The following is a 26720-nucleotide window of genomic DNA, read 5'->3' as shown; positions in this document are numbered from 1 at the left end:
AATTTACACACATCAGCAAGTAAAAGTTGGATTACCTTTTTTTGAAGCACCCTGTATCAAGAATTTAGATCCCCAGACCGTGGGGGTTCCCCTTTCGATAAATCAACTTAAATGAATATTTTATTAAATACGTGTATAATTTACGGAAAATAAAAAAATAAAAATCAAAGGAAGATATCAGAATTCAGTTCTTTAATAACACCATGACAACTCGTAGCGTATAGCAAGTCTACCAGTGCTATGAAAATAAATATTTTATTGTTCAATTACTTTTTCGTTACTCACTACACTACATATGAGATGACAACAGTAAATATGGGCCAGACACACATAATTAGAGTAAAAGCTCCATTTTACTTGGCTACATCACTACCTAAAACATACATAAAGATAAATTACATTGTCAGGTGGTCACCAATGCCAGATCTATCAAAACGCTTGTCAGCAAAGGATTTTTATTGTGGTTAGTCTTTAAAGAAAGGAATGGATTTGTGGCTCCATTTCAAGGAACAAGATGCTTTGTTAGCCCTGGTTTTTGGGTATGTTTTCTTTCTCTTTTAGCTGACCAGCAACAATTGTATTTTCACTTTCTGTAGGCAAAGGTTTAAATGGAATGTTTGTTTGGTTCTTTTTGTTGTTTAATAAGAAAAACCTTAACATGTACATTATTTACATGTAAAATTTACAGTGCTTAGTAAGTTTTCTAAAAAGGCCAAACACTGGCTTTGCTGTGTAAATAGACAAATATTTGTTCACTGTGATAAATGGTAAAATATAATTTGTATTTAAAAGAATTGTGTGTGGAGAGAAGGTCAATAGTTTGGTTACTTGATTCAACATTTCTTTCTATTTACGGTTGGGGATTTACACCTTAATTGTTGTGACAATGTTCTTTTTTCGCTTACATTTCAAAGTAGTAAATCTCATTTTTAATTTATTCTTGATTCTTAATTTATATTGTGATTTTGTGATAAAATCATTTCTGAGCTAGGAGAATCATTTTCAAAGCAATGTAAAGTATAAACTATAGCAAAAGCAAGACATGAATGTCACAGCAATGAAAATGACTCATTACTGTCCATATCAGTAGTAAAGACACCAGTAGAAATGACTCATTTACTGTTCTTATCAGTTGTAAAGACATTAGCCAAAAATGTCTGGTTATGTCATTCACTCCTGAACATGGATACATACCTTAAAGGAGGGTGTTGTCCTAGAAATATATTCCTAATATAAACTTTTTATAGTTTGTACACAATTTCTCTAATGCTCAAATAATGTTTTGGAAAAAAATAAGAAGTTCCTTGCAAAATGAAATACTAACTGTTACACTCAATGCCAGAGCTCTTCAAGATGCCCTGGGAATAAATGACATAGCAGACTCTTTATTTTGGGTAGGAGGCACATATTCATATATTCATGTTCTTCCACATTAAGTTCCTTTGAAATCCATTGTTTTCTACAGATTAAGACATGCATATATGAATTTGTGCCCCCAATTAACAAGTATCCTGCCCACTGCTGGGATTTTTATATATTAGTAAATCTGGTAGTCGGACAGTTAAATGTGTCATTTTCACTTCTGTCAATGCTATGGCAATGATATCCTGCTTTTTCTTCTTCAGGTTATTTATAACTTTTACTTTACATTGCCTTTATAGTTTGAACTATAATAAAGTATTATTGAATCAATCATTAAATAAATATTTCCTCCAAAGTAAAAAACAAACATTGTCACAACAATTAAGGTGTTAGTCCCCAAATCAAGTATGATTGAATCAAATAACAATAACTGCATGTCCATTTCAAACAACTACAATTCTCATAAATAGAAAGTATATTTTGTAAATTATATGAATGAATAGAAATAAATATAGAAAAGACTGTATTCATACTTATATAGCAAAGCAAATCTTGTGGGCTTTTCAGCATTTCAAAAAGGGATGTTACATGATCATGGTTGCTGTAAGATCAGTATTTACTCTCATTATACAAGAAAATGACCCAACAACATTCATTTTAAGGAACTTCGCAACTTCTGAATAGCTAGATATTGCAAACTAAATTCATAAATATACTTTGATAGTTCCATACAAGTTTCTTATTAAAAACTGTTCCAGTAAATAAATGACAGTTGAAAACTTGAAAATACAAATGTTTGAATATTGTCAAAAATATATTTATACCTTTTATAATTATACAAGTGTTGTTATTTGAACCTTTGTTCATTGAAAATGAGCTAAAAATTTCCTCTTCTTCTATCTCTTTGTACGTTTTCTCAAAGACGTTTATAACCAAATGAAGATTGTTGTATATTATTGCAGTACATGTTCAGGTCCAAATGCTTTCGTTTTAATTTCTATCGCTCGTTCATGAAAATCTTTTGCTTTTTCGTGCTCTCCCATTTCACTGTAAACTGAACCCAGATTGTTGTACGTTGTCGCAATATTAACATGGTCAGGTCCAAATGCTTTCGTTTTAATTTCTATCGCTCGTTCATAAAAATCTTTTGCTTTTTCGTACTCTCCCATATCTCTGTAAACCAAACCCAGATTGTTGTACGTTGTCGCAATATTAACATGGTCAGGTCCAAATGCTTTCGTTTTAATTTCTATCGCTCGTTCATAAAAATCTTTTGCTTTTTCGTACTCTCCCATTTTACTGTAAACCGAACCCAGATTGTTGTACGTTCTCGCAATATTAACATGGTCAGGTCCAAATGTTTTCGTTTGAATTTCTATCGCTCGTTCATAAAATCTTTTGCTTTTTCGTACTCTCCCATATCACTGTAAACTAAACCAAGATTGTTGTACGTTGTCTCAATATTAACATGGTCAGGTCCAAATGTTTTTGTTTGAATTTCTATCGCTCGTTCATAAAAATCTTTTGCTTTTTCGTACTCTCCCATTATATAGTAAACCAAACCCAGATTGTTGTACGTTGTCGCAATTTTAACATGGTCAGGTCCAAATGTTTTTGTTTGAATTTCTATCGCTCGTTCATAAAAATCTTTTGCTTTTTCGTACTCTCCCATTTTACTGTAAACCGAACCCAGATTGTTGTACGTTGTCGCAATATTAACATGGTCAGGTCCAAATGTTTTGTTTGAATTTCTATCGCTCGTTCATAAAAATCTTTTGCTTTTTCGTACTCTCCCATTTTATGTAAACCAAACCCAGATTGTTGTACGTTGTCGCAATATTAACATGGTCAGGTCCAAATGTTTTCGTTTCAATTTCTATCGCTCGTTCATAAAATCTTTTGCTTTTTCGTACTCTCCCATATTATAGTAAACAGAACCCAGATTGTTGTACGTTGTCGCAATATTAACATGGTCAGGTCCAAATGTTTTCGTTTCAATTTCTATCGCTCGTTCATAAAAATCTTTTGCTTTTTCGTACTGTCCCATATTATCGTAAACTAAACCAAGATTGTTGTAGGTTTTCGCAATATTAACATGGTCAGGACCAAATGTTTTCTTGCCAATTTCTAACGCTCGTTCATAAAAATCTTTTGCTTTCTCGTACTCTCCCATATTATTATAAACAGAACCCAGATTGCTGTACGTTGTCGCAATATTAACATGGTCAGGTCCAAATGTTTTTGTTTGAATTTCTATCGCTCGTTCATAAAAATCTTTTGCTTTTTCGTACTCTCCCATATCACTGTAAACCAAACCCAGATTGTTGTACGTTGTCGCAATATTAACATGGTCAGGTCCAAATGTTTTTGTTTCAATTTCTATCGCTCGTTCATAAAAATCTTTTGCTTTTTCATATTCTCCCATATCGTTGTAAACCGAACCCAGTTTGTTGTACGTTGTCGCAACATTAACATGGTCAGGTCCAAATGTTTTTGTTTGAATTTTCATCGCTCGTTCAAAAAAACCTTTTGCTTTTTCGTACTCTCCCATACCTATGTAAACAGAACCCAGACTGTTGTAAGTTGTCGCAATATTAACATGGTCAGGTCCAAATGTTTTTGTTTGAATCTTCATAGCTCGCTCGAGAAAATCTTTAGCATTTTCATATTCTCCATTTATCCAAAGCAATAAACCCAGTTTGTTGTACGAATAGGAAACTTCAATATGATCAACACCTAACACTTTAGTTTGAATTTCTGTTATTTCATAAAGTACTTTAGTTGCAAGTTTATAGTTGTAAAATCTTTTCAAAACATCTACAAAATCTTTGGCAAGTTTCCAATTTTTTTCATCAAGTTTTTGTTTTGATGATTTTACATCGATCAACTTATTTAGGAAATGTTGAAATGACGAATTTGTTATGAATTTAATTAGTTGTGGAATTATTTTGATTTCATGTTCTCGGTCTTCAAAATGATTTAGTGCCCAAGCAACTCGACAGGCAAGATCAGCTGCAGATTTTTTAGAATTATTTTCGTTTTGTTTACAGCCAAAGGTCTGCGATGAATAATTTATGATGGCTTCGTGTACAACGCTGTGCAGGCGGATGTCGTTGTTTTCCGTTTGAAGGAATAAAGAACAATGCTTTAATTGAAGACAAACATCTTCTGCAGATTTTTTTGAATCAATGCTTTTAATAAATTGTATTATAACACCTTGTGGTAAGGGATCGAAAGATATTATTGAGAAAAGTTTAAAAACATGTTCCAACAAGATGGATTCTTCAGCATTTTTTGTACTGCTAACATAACAGTTTTCATTCCTAAGTAAGATTTAAAATTGAAAATTGCCATCCATGTTCTGTCGCTCTCCTTCATTCAACTTATCAAAATATTGCTCCCACGTGAATGTCGGATTTACACTTTTACACTACCTACGTAGGAAGCAGCATTTGCCAGGAACAACGGTTGACGATCTAATTTGTCTGATAAATCCTTTAAAAATTTTCATCTTTATTATGAATATCAGAAAAGACAGATAGAAGTTGTCGACATTCTTCATTGTTCATACCATGACTAACTGAAATGTGTTTATTTAGATTTCCATCTGGTGGTATAGCATCTGTATTTTGGACAGTTACTATAATTTGACCATTTTTCCAGCTATGATCACCAACTTGAGGTAATAATGGATAAATTTTATGAAGTTCAACCACGTTATCTACAACAATCCACCATGTTTGCCAAGATTTCAGTTGTTGTGTCAGCAATAATTGAAAATCTTTAATTTTGTCTTCGCTGCTTTTGCTTCTTTCAGAATATTTTCAATGACAGTTTTATCATTGCTTAATCGTTGACAAAGTTCAGCATAAGTTTTCAAAGAGAGTCGATATCTTTTCCTTCGAGTGTCATCACAAATGTCGTATTCTTTTCCCAGTCAAACGAGTTATACATTTCTTCACAAATTTGTCTAGCTAATTGAGATTTACCACTGCCAGGATTACCAGAAATATAGTAATATGTTAGCTCATTATTGTTATTACTGCGCAAGTTGTTGAGATCTGCTGTTATTTGATCAAGCAATTCTTTACATTTAACAACGTCGTGATTTGGTTTTAAAGGAAGTATTTGAAAAGAATAAACTGTGTTCACTTTTATTTTGATGATTTCAGTGAATGAAAATCCTAGATCTTGAAATGAGTTTTCAATATCACAAACCATTGTGTGATATTCAGTATCAGATACTTTTCCATCTTCATTATGAGCGATTTTGTTTCTTACTTTACGAATTTTATTCACAGCATCTCTAACTTTTGGATTAATTTTGTTCCAATTGATTTGGAAACAATATTGCTGCAAATAGTGTCGTACAATCCCACTTACTGGTGTCACCATTTTGAAATTTTGACAGAATATGTTTTTCAGGAGGTCTTTTGAAATTTCAATATTGAACAACTTCTGACCACTAACGTTTGTATTTTCCCATTCTCCAAGAGATTTTTGTAATGAGTGTTCCATTCTTGGATAAAAAATCAACAAGTTTCTTTTCATCTGTAAGTATTTGCAGGTAGAATTTATTAATTTTTTCTCTTGACTGCATCTAAGTGTCATAAAATTATTAATTTCAACATAAATTGGTTCTTTAATTAGAGTTTATAGACAACTAAAATTGTTGAAGATCAAACATAGCTACGTAATGTTACAGTTTTACTTGTACGTGTAAATGTAGGATCAAGGATGGCAGCTGAAAACAACCCAATTGGACATTTTAGTTTTCCTGCATTTAGGCATTTGGCTACATTTTGGTAGTGGTGTCACCAGGAATTTGCGAGTGGAAAGGCCCAAAATTTGTACCACGTCAGTCGCTAGCTAAATTGCCCTAAAAATTTCTTCTGCACTTGGAAATTTTTGAAATATTTATCAAAACATGAATAGTTTCAATTTTTTAACTTCCCAGTTTAACCTTGGCGGATTTGTACATTCTTCGTGTTATAACGTTACGTAGATTGATTATTGATTTTAATGAAATGTTTTCATATTATAATACTTCCAGAATTGCAGCATTTTCATGAGCCTTACTCTTAGTCATTGCTATTTTTGTATTTTTTTGTCTACAAATTTGAGTCTACGAGTATACTTGTCCACGATCTCATACAAGTTCTATGATATGCTGTAATGACTTTCAAGACATGCATCACAATATTACTTGTTCTTCCTTGCCCACTAGAGACTTGAATTATTGTAGAATTATTGTTTTGTTTTTTTTTTATTTTTAAGAAATTAAAGTCTTTACCACTCGGCTAACAACCTAGAAAGGGTAAATGCATTACAAACTAGTCTACACAGCTAATAGAATGCTTCCTTTTACAGTAAAGTTGTGCGAATTCGTAAGAGCTACATTAATTCCATGTGCTTCTTTTTCAATTTCAAATGATGCCTATGAAGACTCTTATATAAAATTCAAATGGGGGGCACTTGGGGGGCACAGTAAATATTTATAGGGCACGTGCCCCCTTTCCACGCCCCATTTTAGCGACTCCACCGCATGTTGGAATTAAAATGGAGGTACTGAGTTGTATTATCACTTAGGAAGGTGTTTAATAATTTGTCTAACTGACACACAAAGTTCTCTAACTGACTCACGCTTTTGCAGTGTTGGTCCAATGTCTGGACGACAGAAGTTTGTCTCTTGTGATTCGGGAGGCGAAAGACAATGGACGGAGAGCTTTAGAAATCCACAGACATCACTATCAAGGCAGAGGAAAATCTCGCATCACCGCTCTTTTCACAGAACTCACTTCGCTGTAGAAAAGTGATGACGAGACTGTCACAGATTATTTATTGCGAGTGGAACGATCGGCAACAGCCTTAAGAGAAGCAAAGGAGATAATAAGTGATGCACTACTCATTGCAATGGTTTTAAAGGGTCTGCCAAGCACGTACGACGTCTTTGCTACCATAACAGTTCAAAGGGAAAGACAAATGACATTTACGAAATTTAAAAACTCGTTACGATGTCATGAAGAAAATATCAAACCATTGTCACCAAAAACTGAGGTAGGTGACAACGTTATGTATGTGAAACCAAAATTTGACGGAAATTGTTTCAAATGTGGAAGAAAGGGACAGAAAAACTCACAATGCCAAGTGAAGGGGAACAAATGATGCTCCATATGCAAGACCAAGACCCACGACACGAAAGTTTGCCGAAAGACGAAAGAAACGTCCAAGTCATCTAAAGACGAGCAGCGATGTGCCAGTGAACGGCAACACTTCTTTTTATTCGTGTCAAAGGATGAAGAAGAAAACAACGCTGAAGCAGACGTGAAGGATTTAACTCTACTGGTGGACACAGGAGCTACAAGCCACATTATTAACGATAAGTCAAAATTTAAAGATTTTGATAGTAAATTTGATGGTAAAGCGCATGTTATTGAGTTAGCAAATGGCAGTAAGCCAAGGTAGTAGTTGGTAAAGGTACTGCTAAAGTCAAATTAGTTGACTTGCATGGAAATGCGCAAGATGTCTTATTAAGTAATGCCTTATATGTTCCATCTTACGATCAAAATATATTCTCAGTAAATGCTTCCGTAGAAAAGGGGGCAAAATGAAATTAGATAAACACGATAAGCATGTACAGTGACCTGATGGCACAATGTTTGGAATAAGACAAAAAGGCAAACTTTACTATATAAATAGCATATCATCTTCGAATAAAAATGCTTATTCTCTTTAGGAGTGGCACAATGTTCTAGGTCACTGCAACTACACGGATGTTAGGAAACTAGAGAAGGTAGTTAAGGGGATGAAAATCACAGATTTGAGGGAAGTTGAGTGTGATGTTTGTACGCAAGGTAAAATGTGTCAGACGAAAAGTAAGCTGGAAGATAAAAAGAAGAGGGGTCCTCTTGAGTTTATTCACACAGATCTTGCAGGTCCTATTGATCCGGAAGGAAGAGAAGGGTTTAGATATGCATTGTCGTTTGTGGATGATTATTCAGGATTGAATATGGTCTATTTTCTTAAGCATAAAAGCGATACACCACAAGCATCAAAACAGTTTTTAGAAGATGTTGCACTATACGGAAATGTGAAGCGCATAAGAAGTGATAACGGCACTGAATTTACAAGCGAGAAATTCAAATCGATTCTTAGGAAAACAAAATTAGGCATGAAATTAGTGCACCATATTTGCCACACCAGAACGGCACAGTTGAGAGATCGTGGTTAACTTTATTTAACATGGCTAGGTGTCTATTGCTAAAAGCGGAACTACCAAAATCCATGTGGACATATGCCGTCATGGCATCTGCTTATATTAGGAATCGTTGTTTTAATTCGAGGTTGAACAAAACTCCGTTCGAAGCGTTTACAGGCTCAAAACCAGACTTTAGCAAAATGCACGTTTTTGGTTGTGTTTGTTATGGTTATTCACAAAATTCCAAAAAGTTACACCCTAGACGTAAACAAGGTATTTTCGTAGGGTGTGATAAAAACAGTCCAGCATATCTACTATACTACCCTGACATTAACAAGGTAGAGCGTGTAAGATGCGTTAATTTCTTCAGGGAGGGTAGCAGGGAACTACTAGAACTAGATGATGAAGAACTTGCACCTCAGAAAAATTGCATGAGAGAAACCCCAAAACAACTAACGAAGACATTGGTACTCCAGAGACATCTAGAGAATCAAGATACCCCACTAGGATAAGAAGTAAGCCTAAATATCTTGAAGAGTATGTGACAGAGGAAGTTTCAGGGGAGGATACTGTCTCATATACCGTAGATTATTGCTATAGAGTATCCAACATCCCAACGACATATTCCCAAGCAATAAGCTCCAATGAAAAAGTAAAATGGCAAAAAGCCATGAATGATGAAATGAAAGCGTTAATTGACAATGATACGTTTAAACTTGTTCCACCCCCAACAAACAGAGACATAGTGGGGGGAAATGGGTATACACCGTAAAAGTAGGGCAGCATTTCGTAAAATAGTAGCGAGAGACTTGCCGAGCGGAAATTGAATTCGTGTAATAAAAATTAATGCCCAACATAAAGTTTTGATTAGAGCCATAGAAATAGACAAAAAAAATTGTAAAATTGAATTTATTGTAACGTTTCGTCTTTACTCAAGACATCTTCAAACAAATAATAAATAGCATGTTAAGACAAGATATTATATTTACAAAAAAGAGTTAAATTACTACTAAAGGAGGCGGTGTCAAAAGGATTATGTGATAAAGAAGTTAGGAAGTAAAATAAAGAGAAATTAAAAGAGGTTAAGTGGAATGGAGTTTCCTTGCACGTTAAGTGAAGGATTGTATTTATTGATTAGAAGGCTTTCATGAATGGAGAGTTCATAAGAATCGTTAGAAGAGAAGATTATTTTAAAGTCGTCTAAGTTGCGGGTGTGTCCAGCTGCGTTAATGTTAGCAAAGATGCTTCATAACGCATGGTGGGAAACTTGGTTGCCTGTAAGGGGGGATATTCCCAAGTGCTCCGAAAATCTGATGTGTAGATGACGTGTGGTTTGACCCACATACGAGGCGTTGCAGCTTCGACTCTTGAATAAATAGACTACACCAGATCTCAGAGGTTTGGGAATTTTGTCCTTAAAGGAAAGAAAGAAGAGATACGTTGGGAAGGGCGCAAAACAAATAATAGATATATGTGGGAAGGCTGCAGCATAAAGGCTATTGATTTGTGTACGAATTTGAAGGAAGTGTATGTCGGTGAAAGGAAGACAAAAACAGATGGGCATTTTGTGAGCAGTCAAGACAGGTGGTTTAGAGGTGTTGTTAAGGAAGCGACGTGTGATTTGGTCAATTATACGTGAAGGAAAACCGTTTTTAGTAAGTGACTTTCTGGTAAATTCGAGGTGTGTATGAAAATTTTCGTAAGTAGAACAAAGTAGAAGATGCGGTGACCACACATGCGGTGACCACACGTCATCTACACACCAGATTTTCGGAGCACTTGGAAATATCCCCCCTTACAGGCAACCAAGTTTCCCACCCTGCGTTATCAAGCATCTTTGCTCACATTAACGCAACTGGACACAGCCCCAACTTAGACGACTTTAAAATAATCTCCTCTTCTAACGATTCTTATGAACTCTCCACTCATGAGAGCCTTCTAATCAATAAATACAAGCCTTCACTTAACGTGCAAGGAAACTCCATTCCACTTAACCTCTTTAATTTCTCTTTATTACTTTTAAACTTCCTTATCATATAATCCATTTGACACCGCCTCCTTTAGTAGTAATTTAACACCCTTTTGTAAATATAATATCTTGTCCTTAACACCCTATTTATTTTTTGTCTGAAGATGTCTTCAGTAAAGACGAAAAGTTACAATAAATTCAATTTTACAATATTTTTGGTCTATTTCTATGGCTCTAATTAAAACTTTATATTGGGCATTAATTTTTTATTACACGATTTCGTAAAAGCACTATTGCTAATGCGCATTTAATATACACGACAAGTTTTTTTAAAATAGACATGTTTCGACATCTCATAATGCCATCTTCAGTATGAGTGAAAATTAGCGACAAGTTAACTCAAGAGTGGCCCTTCTGTAAAGTATATATTCTGTGTCCAAGGTTTATGTAAAAGTAATATGATACATAAATTACAACAATAAAACGAAATAAGATAAATTATTGGGGAGCGTCCGAGCGTATTATAAATTCAATACAATATTTAGTTTATAATACGCTCGGACGCTCCCCATTAATTTATCTTATTTCCTTTTTATTGTTGTAATTTATGTATCATATTACTTTGATATAAACCCTGTATCACTTATTATTTCACTCATACTGAAGATGGCATCATGAGATGTCGAAACATGTCTATTTTAAAAAAACTTGTGGGGTATATTAAATACGCATTAGCAATAGTGCTTTCACGAAATTAGCCATGAATATCATGTTTCCTCTACTACCTCGTGACCATGCACATGATGTGTATCGATGAAGAACATTACTATTATATAGTCGAAATTTATTTCTTTTGATTATTATATAAAGATATATGAAAGTTAACAAGTTCATTTTCCAAACTTGATTCGAGCTAGTTCCAAATCTCACCAAAATCAACAAATTTATCTTTATAAAACATTTACATACGTACATAACGCGGAAGTAGAATATTTTACAGAAAAACAAAATAATCGATAAATGGACATGAAACATTAAATCACAAAATCAAAATACAATATAACAACGAAAGGTAAAGTTTAAAATCAACATACCTTCACAAATTCAGAAAGATTACAAGACGCAACCAACTACATGATATCTAAAGTGCGGCGTTCTTGTCGATTCTGTGGAATAATTTAAATGATTTACGTTACTGGTCACGTGAGATATGTTACCCATCCCCTAGGAAAAAGGCTCCTACAATATACCGGAAGAAAAACACCTTTCGTTTTACCAACCAAACAAATCACTCCATTCGTCTTATGGGACGTGGCTAAAAGCCGGTAAAGTACGGGTACAAAACGTCGGCAGGTAGTCGTGGAAGATACATACGTTGTACTTTGGTCGTTTAACTTATGTTATTGTGTCATTGGTAATATCGATAATATTTTCTCATTTGTGATTTTCTTGCTGGTTATTTTAAAAGATGCCAAGGTACACCAAATAACGGCCTTATAGCTGTTAGACTTTTCAACATTTATTTTCATTTTATAGATTTTATGATAATTTTGTAGGAGCAATAAAAGGTTTAAAGCAACTGTAGCTGTCACATATCATGATGAGGATGGCCATGTTGAGAGAGAGGAGGTGGATTTGTCAGAATTGGTTACTGAGGATCATAGAGGAAGCTGTTCTTTTAACAGTCCTGATAATTGTGGTGCATTGGAAGGCCATGAACTGGGAATGGAACAAGATAACAGTGATCTTGAAAGTGATGTTCACCATGATTGTGAAGAATCATCTTCTTATTACCAGAAAGTTGAAAGAAAACAAAAAGCATGGGAAAATTTGCAACATTCAATTATAAAGAATACATTTCAGTTTGCTGGCAAAAATTGGAGCAATCTGAAGTGTATTCATTGTGATAATGAAGCAAAGTTTAGGTGCAAGGATTGTGGTCCAATGGCAAAGTATTGTGAGAACTGTATGTTAAAGATGCACACAACCGTAAATATTTTTCATCATGTTGAAATATTTAAGGTAACCTTTATGAGCTAGATATTATAAAAGTGTTTACAGTTAACTCTCTCAACACTTGCAGCAAAAAAAGGAAAAATAAAATGAGAGTTTACATTGTGAAACATGCTATGAAGCACTAATCTTATATTTTTTATGAATGCAAGAAAGGGGATTGATTACAACTAATTTCTACGAGGTTATTCATTGCTTTGTAGGATGGCATGTTTTGGCCATATAAACTCATGAACATGCTGGTGTATGATTGTTCATGCCAAACAGCTCGTCACAAAAGAAGTGTCTCTGTTGTTGATGTTAAAGGTATGTTATAGGTAAAATGTGCCGCAAAAGTTTTTTCATTTTAGCTGGGATTGTTGAACACAATTATTATTTTGGATCTTTTTCAATTTTTAGGCACCTTTTGTACTGTTGAGGTACACTTTTGCTCATGCTCTCCAGAGTTTTTTCAACTTCTGCAATTTGTACTACATATGAATTGCTGGGAAAGTTGCAGTCAATTTTATAGCCTAAGAATCTCATCTTAAGAGATGTATTTAATTGGAGGAAATCAAAATGCTAAAGTTTATGATGGGAAAGGATTTTTCCTCAAGTATTACTGTCTTGCACTGTATTTTGTTTATGTCATTTGTTTAAGAGTGCATAATTGCTTTCTTTGTGTCATTGTTTTTTTCAGAAATTACAGACATAAACTAAACATGTTAAGCTGTGTTATTCCTGAGCTTGATGAAGGAAATATCTGTCCTACTTGTCCCAAAGTGAGTATATTCATATTACTTGTTTAACAATGACAATTTAGTAAAAAGAACATTAGCAATGCTATCTCAAACACCTTTTTGACTGCATCATTTGCATCATTGAACTCAAATACATTGCATGATTTTATCCTTCACATTTTATTGAAGACTGATGGTGTGATCTTTGAGTCTCTTGATGCTCTATTTATTGGACGAAGGAAAAAGCTGGGCAGAGTCTTAGAAAACCTCTATTTGGACAGCTGATGTTCTATGATCAGAGACATGTTGATCAATTTGTTGCCAATTATACCACACCTACATCAAACAAGGTCAATGTAGCTTTAATATACTTTGTTATTCTAATGAAAATTCAGTCATGGAAGTTACAGTGCTTTGAATATATTTGATTTTTTTTACATTCTCTAGCACATAGTTTTTATTTTCAATAAATTTGTGCCATGGGCTTTAGGAAATAAAGCTCTTGTATACTTTTTTGTTTGTTACATATTGATACTTATAGAAGTGTCATGGTTTTCTTGCTGGGAATGCTGTTTGATCAATGAATCGCTACAAAGCTCTTGATGAAACAGCAATCTTTGGGCAGGCTGTCGACATGAGTTTCCTAAAAATTCTTAAATTTGAAACATGGAGAGAGTCTGTTACACACATTTTTCTCTATTTTACCTAAATGTTCTTGGTTTGAAAGAGGTGGTTAGGATGCATGCATTTGATGGTGTAAATTTATTTTTTCAGTTGGTTTGCTACTTTCAATGCTTTGTGCAAGTGCTGAAGCTTTTGCATACATGTGGTTGCATTATTTAAAAAATATTCTACATATTTTATAGATTGAGCTATGCAGTTTATGTTCTCCAAGAATTAGAGAAAGATAATGTTGATAATCCTGCACTCAAAATAAACATATTGTATGATGTTGCATGCATGTTGGTGAAACACTTACAGGTAATATTCAATTGACAATAGTTGCTTTGTTACCTGTTTCCTCAATAACTTTCCCTCAACACTTTTTTCTTTGAAAAGGTAGTCTTTCACATGTTTTTCTTTATTTTGTTTTACAAAAGAATTTGGAGGATCCGATTGTTGACATTTTTCAATTTTCAATTCCAATTTTTCACTGCTATGGGCATGTTGGACGATGCCAAGTTAGTTGTTATTGTTTTATTTTTCATACGTATTAACAGATGGTGATACCTATGCTATCATAACTAATGGTATTGTAGATGATAAAATGATAAAAATTCAATAATTGTTTACTAAATCTTTCTTGTAAAGGTTAAATTTAGTCCCCGTCGTAAAGAAGGATTTGGCCTAACTGACGGTGAGATGTTGGAGATTGTGAGCTTACATTCGCAAATTTAGCAGAATGACTTAAGAAATGCGTCAAAGTCAGAGAGTTGATGTACTCAGTGATGCTCTTTTACATTAAGGAAAGAAAACGAAGATTAATTTAGGTATAGCTAGTTTTTCTTTCTTTGTTTGAACATATACATAGCTAACATGTCATCATATTATGTAATAGCAGGTATGAATTAAATTTTGTTTTTTGAGGCAATTTGCTGATGTCAAGGATGAAGCGAGCTTTTGACGTGAAAGAAACTGCAAAATCAGATATTGAAAAGTTATGCAGGTGCTTTCCGTGTGAGTATATGTTTGTATTTGCTGTGTGATTATATTTGACTCCGATTTTGGATATGAACTATTTACGACTCACATGAAAGCAGTAAATTTTCTTTTTTTCATTATCTAAAGCTCACAGGATTTCAATAGATGATATTCGTGAGTGGATGAAGGACGAATCGACTTTTTTTGGTCGTGAAGTTGAGATTCGTTGATAATTGAGAAACAATGGCTTGTAGCTAAGGAACAGATTTGACACATAATTATTGATGCTCATTATGTGGAAATGTTTTACCCATAGAAAACTTTTTTTAACAAATATACGTAAATCTTGAACAACTTACAAAAGAAGAAGATTGGAAATGCAAGTACGTTATATACCTAGACTTGTACGCTGATCTTTACCATCGATGGAATGGTTGCACTGATCCAAGTGAACTGACTGTTCCATTTAATCAGATGAAAAAGTATGTTCGAAAAGTTGAACTTGTTTCTAGAGATATTAAAATCTTAAACAGTGTGAATTTAGAAAAACGAAGTGGGAAAATTTTGAAGCTATGAATGTACGTCGTAACATTGTGAATAATAAGATGGAATATCGAGTAAAAAGTTATTTCTTGTTTTTATAAGTACGTACAAATAGAGATGTATATGTAACTTACAGGTGCTTGTCTGACCGTGCCTTATATTTGTAATGATTTAGTATTTACTGTTTAGAATTGACGAGCAGTTGAAGATCATGGAAAGGGAAATCTCAATTTTTGCACTCTGTCAAAATACTGACTCAGAGTACGAAAATTCATATGCTTGGTAATGATTTTGTTTGTATCAATTATTATCCATTAAGATTTGTTGGGGATGTTGAGAAAGCAAAGGATAGCAAGGGATTGATGTGTTTGAAGCTACAAAACAGTGATAAGAGGAAGAGAGAGGATTGAGGAGATCCTGGTGTGATTGATGGGTACAAGGGTACGATTACTACAATAATGATAACTTTTGAAAGGTTGTCCTACTATATCTTATTCTCTGTTATCCTATAGGACCATGGAGTAAGTTTGTTGATGAAGAAACTATTGCTAAACCATCTGAGGTATTTCAATTACCCAAATAAAGAGTTTTATAAAGATATTTTTCAAATGAAACAATTATTTTTCTTGCGTTTTACCTTGGTGAATACAGGAAGAGTCAACAATCCTTGAGGAGTATGAATTATCGAAGAAAAACAAGTCAAAGAAAGATTATATAAAACCTTCAGAAAGAAACCCACATTACACAGTAAGTTAAAATTTTCATACTTTCTTGTAGTTTCTTAAACTTTACCAAATGTAATTATTTTTCAGTTAAAGATGCATATGACTATCAAGGAAGATCGTATCTTCACATTCCACAAGATCTTGGCATTAATCTCAAGTCAGATACTCCTCCTGAACGTTGCTTTCTACCAAAACAACAAATTCATACGTGGTATGTAAACAATTCTCCATTTAGTTCATTTATTCAAAATCAAAAAATGGAAGTTAAAATACCAGAAATGACGTTAAACACGCTATTGAATTTTAGTTGTTCTTGCTTTTGTTTGTTTTCTGTTACTTTACTGTAAAACAAAAACGAAAGAAATATGAAAGTTTACTTACTAAAATGCAATTAGAAACGCCATGGAACGTCTGACTTCGAGTCATCAATATGCTTTAAATTTTGTAGATTTTAAGGAAAACACGCAATAATTGAATTAAGTTTAAAGACAGTTTATGATATAATTCTTGATAGTATTGAGGAAGTTCAATTATACGTTGAATGTTCCTCCAACATTACTGGAGGTGAGAATTTTTAATAAATTACCATCACGACAAGCAATACATTTAAAACAATACATTTCCTTTCAGAAACTACAAGATGATATTAATGTAAGTGCCAACGGCTCTGTTTTTGTAAAATTTAACATAAGACGAGGAATTTTACCCAGGTAATGTGGGATATTTCACATTCTCATTTGGTTACAGGTCACATTTTTATTGATTCAAAAGATTGTTGAAAAAATAACATTTGCATTTTGTTGCATATTTTGCAATGTACATAGCGTTCCTTCTTAAGTCTTTACTGTCCTAAATGGGTCTTGATATCTTTGGCTATTGTATGTTCAATAAGTTTGATTTATTTTAGAATGTTAGAGGAGATATTATACACATGTATTATGGTAAAGAAAGCGATGAAAGATTGTAAGGATGATAAAGTAAGTTGGTTTTATTAAACATTTGTTTTTGAAGCGATCTTTAATGTTTTTATAAGATCCAGTCGCTAAAACGTCATGGAGTTTTCATCATGTTCAAAAAAGATGCCTTCCACTCTTCGTTTGTTTTCTTTAATCATTCAATATTATAAATAATTTACATTTTAGACTCTTCTTCAACTTCTTGATGCTCGACAACTTGCTTTAAAGTTGATTGCAAATGTCACTTATGGTTACACATCAGCAAACTTCTCAGGACGAATGCCGTGTGTTGAGGTAACTTTGATCTTGTCATGATAGAAATTTAAGCAAACGATAGCTCTCCCCATTCCATCTAAACAGACCGTGCGCCGTAAACTTTGTATTCATGATAGAAATTTAAACAAACGATAACTCTCCCCATTCCATCTAAACAGACCGTGCGCCGTAAACTTTGTATTAATTGATTGTATCTATATTATATATATTTTATATTTACCAATACACAAATATATTTTAGATACAATAAATATATAATATATTTACTACAGATAATTGGTAAATATATAATATATATAATATAAATACATATTGATTATTATGATTATCGCGAGCCTGGACTAAGTCACGTTCTCAGATTGAAAATCTACCAAGTGCTTATTGTCATACTGGATTCATTTTACTCATAAAACCATCTGAATATTCTTTTCTGTTTTTCATCAGATTGCTGACGCCATTGTTCGTAAAGCACATGAGACCCTGGAACGAGCTATCAATCTCGTGAACACATGTGATGAGTGTGTTCTTGTGTGGTCTATGGGGACACCGATAGTCTTTTCGTATTAGTAAAAGGTGCCAGTAAAGAGGAAGCGTTTAAGATTGGAAAAGAAATTGTTGATGCTGTTACTGCAGAGAATCCTAAACCTGTGAAACTAAAGTTTGAAAAGGTTATTATCTACTGTAAAATTGTATCTATTTGAGAGATTTGGACTTTAAGATACATTTATGTATAACTAGGGATGATTTTTAGGTATATATGCCTTGTTTTCTTCAAACAAAGAAACGTTACGTTGGTTATATGTACGAAACATTTAAACAGAAAGATCCAGTGTTTGATGCGAAAGGAATAGGGACTGTACGGCGAGATACATGTCCAGCGGTCGCTAAGGTATGGAACAATCGACAATATTTACTGTGTCATCCAATCAAACAATATTCTGCAGGTGGCAGGAGGTAATTTTGAGTTAAAAGCAGTCTGTGATTTTATTTTTCTAACAGATTTTAGAGAAATCTTTAAGGATTTTATTTGAAGAAAGCGACGTGAGTCTTGTGAAGAAGTTTGTCCAGCGGCAGTTCGTTAAAATGATGAAAGATAGAGTATCGATTCAGGGATTTCATCTTTTCTAAGAAATATCGTGGTATGAAAAGATATAAACCAAAAGCATGTGTTCCAGCTTTGGAAATTGCAAGGTTCATTTTATTGTTGAAATGAAAAATCCTCTTTATATTGTTGTCATGATTACAGTTTTACTATTTCTATTTTTGTATAGACGTCATTTGTCACGTGATCGTCGCGCGGAACCTCGCGTGGGCGAACGTGTACCTTACGTCATTGTTAACGGCTGTCCTGGACTACCATTGATTCAATTGGTTAAAGAGTAAGTTCAAATGTTGCTGTCTTTCATTATTTTACGTTATGTATCATGACAAAAGCTGTTGGAATGTTATTAATAAATACTTTAGTATAAATATGATTGTCTTCATTAAACAATCTTCTTGTTTTAATTTTCTTCAGTCCTATTGATGTGTTAAATGATAAAAATCTACGCCTCAATACCATCTACTATGTTCAGAAACAAATACTTCCTCCATTGGATCGAGTTTTTTCCTTGATTGGTGTTGATGTGTTTTCATGGTATACACAACTACCCCGCTATATCCCTCGACATCGTGTTATTGCAAGGAAACAAAAAGTTAGTTGTCATAAGTACATTCATGAATTGATGTAAAAGCTAAATTAATTTATTTGAACAAATTTTAGCGTTCGATTTCTCGGTTTTTTACAACTCTACACTGTCCTGTATGTGAACAATTAACACAGCATGGTTTGTGTCAAAGTTGTCGTAGCAACCCTCAAAAGTCTGTCTTTATTCTGGCAAGTAGAGTGGGGAACTGGGAAAGAAAATACAGTCATCTTAAAGAGGTATGCATAATAAATAACCTAATAATTATGGTTTGTCTTTTTCATGACATTTAATTTTTTCATATTGTAGATATGTTTTCAGTGTTGTGGAGCTAGAGATGAACAACTGAGCTGTATATCACTGGATTGTCCTGTTATGTTTAAACTAGAGAAGTTAAAACAAATATGGAATATGGAATGACATTAAGAGACTTTCAAAAACAATTGAAGAAAGTTATGGTCAGTCAGAGGTAAACAATATAACCACCAAACGTTGATGGTATATTATCATCGTTGAATTCTTGATGAAATACAGATTTCACATTTTTCACTAGAGCATTTTCTTGGCGAAGCACATTTGTTATAGATTTAACTTTGTGAGGTTAAACCAAAGGCGGCCCAAAAAATCACTTAAATTGTATAAACAAACGATAACTTGCCCATTTCATTGTAACAGACCGTGCCCCGCAAACTTTGTATTGATTAATTGTATCTATATTATATATTCATTTATGTATTTGTTTTATTATTTATTAATATATTTTTTATAAATATATAATATAGATACAATCAATCAATACAAAGTTTCCGGGCTGGTCTGTTGATGGAATGGGCGAGTTATCGTTTGTTTACAATTTCAGTGATTTTTTGAGCCGCCCATGGTTAAACTTTGTTATTTAAACATTCATATTTTTATAGCACAAATCTAAAGGGTTCTGGAGTTTCAGTAATTTATAATGGATCATAATGGATCACCATTTCGCTTTTCTGTCAAGGATTGCCATCTTATACAGGTATAAATGTAGAAATATTTTTTTGTTCAATTGACTTAACTTCTTTGGATGTACTAAACAATGTCATTTTTATTATTCGTAAAATATTCTTTTGTTTTTGGACCACTAACATTGTTTCATTGTAACTCATTATTTTCGATATCATTTTATATGAGCCGAATGCATTTAAAACAAAAGATATCGTGGATTTTTAGCTATGATTTCTAATGAAATTGTAATGAAACAACTCATACTGGCCAATATACACATTTTTCAAGTTTCGAACCTTTCAACTGCAAAACTATTTGGATCAATTCCCTATTTTTTCGCGCATTTAAGATTTGTTCTAACCAAACACTATTCAAAAAACAAATTGAAACACTCCAGTCTTTTATGTCATGGAATGGTTTCCCTCTTACAGTCCGGAAACTTTTGATTCATAAACTCCAAACCAAAATCAAATGTAACTTTAGTAACGTTTCCTACTGGAAAAACACTCGAAAATAATAAAATAGCATTATTAAACATTTGGTTTGAAGTTTGAACGGTCTTAACACGAGTGGTTCAACATTAGATCTACTGTGTTTGAACAAAATTGTGGGCCTTATGTTAGTTTCGTACATGATACCACTAACAAATGGATGTCATATGTTAGTACAATACCCATTAACTGGACGCGAAGATATCAGGTACATTATTTAGAGTATTCTTAATTCTAAAACAATAAATTTTCACTTTATATTTATAGTGTTATCACTTCAGTTGTGTCTTGTCACACAAACATTAAAATGTCTAACGTAGCTGAAACTTCGTTTCATGACTTTGAATCAACAAACGATCTCTTTCGCCGAGCAGTAGAAGTATACTTACGACGAATGTAGCTATAGCGATTTTATAGATGTAGACTTACCTGCTGATGCAACATTAGTTGTTCAACAGATGGGAACTTCTAGAGTAATTATCACACTCAATATAGAAAGTATAATACCCGAATCTTCAACGGTTGTTTGATGAACATTTGCTACACGAAGCGCTAGATGATTCCGAAGGCTTTCCTTCGCTTTTTTGCTCCTTATCTAGAACTGAATAAGAACACTTCACGTTTGGCAAAGGGGGTGAACCGGCCGCCGGAGGCGTCGGAGTTTTAGTTTTTGGAGGAATTGCACTTAGAAACTGAAGTGCGTTATAGCGTATTAACGCTGGGTCGCTCATATTTCCATACGCAGCTTCCCAAACTACGGAATTTGTTATAACAGGCGGTCTAATTTCTATTACGTCATTAGGCTTAATATGTCTGCGCTTACATGGTACCGAAGGAGGTTCAAATGGAGCTGTATTAGTACGCTTTCTTGATGTAGATGCTAGTGGTTGAAAAGCTTCAAGAAATGAGTTTTGAGCTCTTCCACTTATAACACCCTGTTTATAGAATCTCTCTAACAGTGTCCATCTCGATTCTCTATACAATATAAATATTCTTCTAATTGTATCGTACCTGTCTGTATTAGCAGCCTGGTTTGTAATTTAAGATGTTCTCTTTGTCTTATTATTATATTATTCAATTTTTTCTCTCTTTCTCTTCTTTCTTTTTGCTCTTGTCTTTTTATGCGTACTCTTCTGAATTCACTATTCATCTTACCACGTACCCTACTATACGCTACTATACGCTACTTATAAATAATAGACCCCGACGGCGGGCCGCGCAGGCAAGGGGGGTGGGCCGGCCGTCTTTGGCTCCTGGCGTTGTCCAGGCTTTGACCTTCGCTGTAATTATGCTAGCATACGTACGCGAACTACGATTGGGGCACTTAGATTTGTATATAATGGGTCCTAAGGTGTGAGGTGGGCCAGAAACGACGCTTTCTCAAGTTGAGGTGAGCCAGAAACGACGCTCTGTATACTACTCATGCAATGGGTCTATAGCCGCCTAAAGTACGTACGCTGGATAATAAAGATGTTTAAAAAAGGTTTTTGTTAAATAAATACTTTTTGAACTGTCATATGTAACTTTTTGGTAGTTATACAATGTAGTTTATTATGAAAATTGATGTTATATATACGTGGGTAATAGCCGTCCAACGTACGTACGCTGGATAATAAATGCGTTGAAAAATGTTTTTGTTGAATAAATACTTGGTGTAAGCTTGGCAACTCGATGGAGCACATGGCTTGCCGATTTTGAAATGTTTATTATCTCGAGTGGAATTAAAGATAAAAAGCAACAACGAGCATTACTTCTCTGTCAAGATGGTTCACGCATTCGTGAAATATTACGACAGCTAAACAATACAGGCGACGACAGCGAATATGAACTTGCTAAAACCAAATTAACGGAATATTTTGAACCTCAAAAAAATCGGGCGATATGAAGTGTACAAATTTTGCGAAGCCAAACAAGAACAAGCAGAAACGTTAGACCAATTTCATACGCGATTGAGGAAATTAGCTCAAACGTGTGCTTTTGATGACGTTGACTTTGAGGTGGAACAACAGATATTCATGGCGGGATCTTCTTCGCGGATACGAAAGAAAGCACTAAGAAATCCCGAGTATAAACTCAGAGATATTTTGCTGGACGGCCGTAGAGATGAGCAAAGCACTTATCAAGCACGGGATATCGAGTCAAAGGACAAAAATAACGACATGTTGGCCACCATCCAATCTGAATCGACGCGACAATGTTATTATTGTGGCGGTCCATATCCACATCAAGGCTATGAAATCATTTATGTAGCTGGGAGAATCAGTTTAAAAGCAATGTAAAGTATAAACTATAGCAAAAGCAAGACATGAATGTCATAGCAATGAAAATGACTCATTACTGTCCATATCAGTAGTAAAGACACCAGTAGAAATGACTCATTTACTGTTCTTATCAGTTGTAAAGACATTAGCCAAAAATGTCTGCTCATGTCATTCACTCTTGAACATGGATACATACTTTAAAGGAGGGTGTTGTCATAGAAATATATTCCTAATATAAACTTTTTATAGTTTGTACACAATTTCTCTAATTTTCAAATAATGTTTGGAAAAAAAATAAGAAGTTCCTTGCAAAATGAAATACTAACTGTTACACACAATGCTAGAGCTTTTCAAGATGCCCTGGGAATAAATGGCATAGCAGACTCTTTATTTTGGGTAGGAGGCACATATTCATATATTCATGTTCTGCCACATTAAGTTCCTTTGAAATCCATTGTTTTCAACAGATTAAGATATGCATATATGAATTTGTGCCCCAATTAACAAGTATCCTGCGCCACTGCTGGGATTTTTTATATATTAGTAAATCTGGTAGTCTAAAATCTGGTAGTCGGACAGTTAAATGTGTCATTTTCACTTCTGTCATTGCTACGGCAATGATATCCTGCATTTTCTTCTTCAGATTATTTATAACTTTTACTTTACACTGCCTTTATAGTTTGAACTATAATAAAGTATTATTGAATCAATCATTAAATAATTATTTTCTCCAAAGTAAAAAAAAACAAACATTGTCACAACAATTAAGGTGTTAGTCCCCAAATCAAGTATGATTGAATCAAATAACAATAACTGCATGTCCATTTTCAACAACTACAATTCTCATAAATAGAAAGTATACTTTGTAAATTATATGAATGAATAGAAATAAATATAGAAAAGACTGTATTCATACTTATATAGCAAAGCAAATCTTGTGGGCTTTTCAGCATTTCAAAAAGGGATGTTACATGATCATGGCTGCTGTAAGATCAGTATTTACTCTCATTATACAAGAAAATGACCCAACAACATTCATTTTAAGAAACTTCACAACTTCTGAATAGCTAGATATTGCAAACTAAACTCATCAATATACTTTGATAGTTCCATACAAGTTTCTTAATAAAAACTGTTCCAGTAAATAAATGACAGTTAAAAACTTGAAAATACAAATGTTTGAATATTGTCAATAATATATTTATACCTTTTATAAACATACAACTGTTGTTATTTGAACCTTTGACAAAAGAAATCTACAATACAACTGTTTCTAATCAGCTTTAGTATAAAGAAGACATACCTAAAATGAAAAGAGAAATTGATTTTCTTCTTCATTAAAAATGAGCTACAAATTCATTTCCTCTTCTTCTATCTCCTTGTACGTTTTCTCAAAGACAGGAGTATTTTAGCTACTAGAAAATAAAAGATAAATAGAAGTCCAAATGCTTCAGTTTCAATATCTATAGTTTGTTTATAACCAAATGAAGATTGTTGTATATTATTGCAGTACATGTTCAGGTCCAAATGTTTTCGTTTTAATTTCTTTCGCTCTTTCATAAAAATCTTTAGCTTTTTCGTACTCACCCATTTTACTGTAAACCGAACCCAGATTGTTGTACGTTGTCGCAATGATAACATGGTCAGGTCCAAATGTTTTTGTTTTAATTTCTATCGCTCGTTCATAAAAATCTTTTGCTTTTTCGTACTCTCCCATATCGTTGTAAACCAAACCCAGATTGTTGTACGTTTTCGCAATATTAACATGGTCAGGTCCAAATGTTTTCGTGTCAATTTCTAACGCTCGTTCATAAAAATCTTTTGCTTTTTCGTACTCTCCCGTATCTTTGAAAACCAAACCCAGATTGTTGTACGTGTCCGCAATATTAACATGGTCAGGTCCAAATGTTTTCGTGTAAATTTCTAACGCTCGTTCATAAAAATCTTTTGCTTTTTCGTACTCTCCCATATTATAGTAAACCAAACCCAGATTGTTGTACCTTGTCGCAATATTAACATGGTCAGGTCCAAATGTTTTCGTTTCAATTTCTATCGCTCGTTCATAAAAATCTTTTGCTTTTTCGTACTCTCCCATATTATCGTAAACCGAACCCAGATTGCTGTACATTGCCGCAATATGAACATGGTCATGTCCAAATGCTTTCGTTTGAATTTTCATCGCTCGTTCATAAAAATCTTTTGCTTTTTCGTACTCCCCCATTCCTCTGTAAACCGAACCCAGATTGGCGTACGTTGTCGCATTATTAACATGGTCATGTCCAAATGCTTTCGTTTGAATTTTCATCGCTCGTTCATGAAAATCTTTTGCTTTTTCGTACTCTCCCATTCCTCTGTAAACCCAACCCAGATTGTTGTACGTTGTCGCAATATTAACATGCTCAGGTCCAAGTGTTTTTGCATGAATTCCCATTGCTCGCTCGAGAAAATCTTTAGCTTTTTCATATTCTCCATTCTCCGTAAGCAACTTACCCAGCTCGTTGTACGAATATGAAACATCAATATGATCAACACCTAACACTTTAGCTTGAATTTCTGTTATTTAATAAAGTACTTTAGTTGCAAGTTTATAGTTGCAAAATCGTTTCAAAACATTAACAAAATATTTGGCAAATTTCCAATTTCTTTCATCAAGTTTTTGTTTTCTAATGAAAAAAAGGAATGATTTTACATCGATCAACTTATTTAGGAAATGTTGAAATGATGAATTTGTTATGAATTTAATTATATGTGGAATTATTTTGATTTCATCTTTTCTGTCTTCAAAATGATTTAGTGCCCAAGCAACTTGACAGGCAAGATCTGCTGCACACTTTTTAGAATTATTTTCGTTTTGTTTACAGCCAAAGGTCTCCGATGAATAATTTTTGATGGCTTCGTGTACAACGCTGTGCAGGCGGATGTCGTTGTTTTCCGTTTGAAGGAATAAAGAACAGTGCTTTAATTGAAGACAGACTTCTTCTGCAGATTTTTGTGGATCAATGCTTTTAATAAATGCTATTATAACATCTTGTGGCAAGGGATCGAAAGATATTATTGAGAAAAGTTTAAAAACATGTTCTAACAAGATGGATTCTTCAGCATTTTTTGTACTGCTAACATAACAGTTTTCATTCCTAAGTAAGATGTGTTTATTTTTGAAAATTGCCATCCATGTTCTGTCGCTCTCCTTCATTCAACTTATCAAAATATTGCCACGTGAATGTCGGATTTACACTTTTACACTACCTACGTAGGAAGCAGCATTTGCCAGGAACAACGGTTGACGATCTAATTTGTCTGATAAATCCTTTAAAAATTTTCATCTTTATTATGAATATCAGAAAAGACAGATAGAAGTTGTTCTTCATTGTTCATACCATGACTAACTGAAATGTGTTTATTTAGATTTCCGTCTGGTGGTATAGCATCTGTATTTTGAACAGTTACTATAATTTGACCATTTTTCCAATTATGATCACCAACTTGAGGTAATAATGGATAAATTTTATGAAGTTGAACCACGTTATCTACAACAATCCACCACGTTTGCCATGATTTCAGTTGTTGTGTCAGCAAGAATTGAAAATCTTTAATTTTGTCTTCGCTGCTTTTTGCTTCTTTCAGAATATTTTCAATGACAGTTTTATCATTGCTTAATCGTTGATAAAGTTCTACATAAGTTTTCAAAAGAGAGTCGATATCTTTTCCTTCGAGTGTCATCACGAATGTCGTATTCTTTTCCCAGTCAAACGAGTTATACATTTCTTCGCAAATTTGTCTAGCCAATTGAGATTTGCCACTGCCTGGATTACCAGAAATATAGTAATATGTTAGTTCATTATTGTTAGTACTGCGCAAGTTATTGAGATCTGCTGTGATTTGATTAAGTAATTCTGTACG

At 33.7% G+C, this 26720-nt stretch overlaps 3 protein-coding genes and 2 long non-coding RNA genes across 6 annotated transcripts in view; 4 read left to right on the top strand and 1 right to left on the bottom strand.

Moving 5' to 3' along the window:
* Positions 1-11689, bottom strand: part of LOC124442131 — a 62228-nt gene extending 50539 nt beyond the window's left edge. Inside the window, exon 1 of the long non-coding RNA XR_006947147.1 lies at positions 11624-11689. This is a non-coding gene — a long non-coding RNA (uncharacterized LOC124442131). The remainder of the gene's footprint in view (positions 1-11623) is intronic.
* Positions 1-14648, top strand: part of LOC124442054 (DNA polymerase zeta catalytic subunit-like) — a 45838-nt gene extending 31190 nt beyond the window's left edge. Inside the window, exons 6-7 of one of the 2 annotated variants that reach the window (XM_046992577.1) lie at positions 14362-14442; positions 14573-14648. The gene's annotated coding sequence lies outside the window, so the exon portion shown is untranslated. The remainder of the gene's footprint in view (positions 1-14361; positions 14443-14572) is intronic. The other variant, XM_046992575.1, reaches the window with a different exon arrangement.
* A 1072-nt stretch (positions 14649-15720) lies between these two features.
* Positions 15721-16852, top strand: LOC124440939 (pre-mRNA-processing factor 17-like). The gene is made up of 7 exons (XM_046991366.1): positions 15721-15811; positions 15860-15886; positions 15958-16007; positions 16097-16192; positions 16258-16381; positions 16619-16734; positions 16801-16852. The coding sequence occupies exons 1-6, from the start codon at positions 15721-15723 to the stop codon at positions 16639-16641; spliced, it is 411 nt and encodes a 136-aa protein (XP_046847322.1). The 3' UTR covers positions 16642-16734; positions 16801-16852.
* Positions 16853-17108: 256 nt separating this feature from the next.
* Positions 17109-19822, top strand: LOC124442026 (DNA polymerase zeta catalytic subunit-like). Its single transcript, XM_046992520.1, is given in 11 exon segments — positions 17109-17147; positions 17313-17420; positions 17847-17922; positions 17925-18070; positions 18154-18291; positions 18402-18512; positions 18514-18593; positions 18674-18781; positions 18919-19096; positions 19165-19326; positions 19397-19822. Coding segments are annotated over 11 exon segments (1257 nt in total). The 3' UTR covers positions 19508-19822.
* A 188-nt stretch (positions 19823-20010) lies between these two features.
* On the top strand, positions 20011-21071 carry LOC124442128. The gene is made up of 2 exons (XR_006947143.1): positions 20011-20099; positions 20827-21071. It is a non-coding gene; the product is annotated as an uncharacterized LOC124442128 (long non-coding RNA).
* Positions 21072-26720: the final 5649 nt, after the last annotated feature.

This window comes from Xenia sp. Carnegie-2017, unplaced genomic scaffold (assembly GCF_021976095.1).
Source record: "Xenia sp. Carnegie-2017 unplaced genomic scaffold, XeniaSp_v1 HiC_scaffold_20, whole genome shotgun sequence".
Lineage (NCBI taxonomy): Eukaryota > Metazoa > Cnidaria > Anthozoa > Malacalcyonacea > Xeniidae > Xenia > Xenia sp. Carnegie-2017.
The sequence above is the reverse complement of the archived record's forward strand: the minus strand, read 5'-3'. Positions and strand labels throughout refer to the sequence as shown.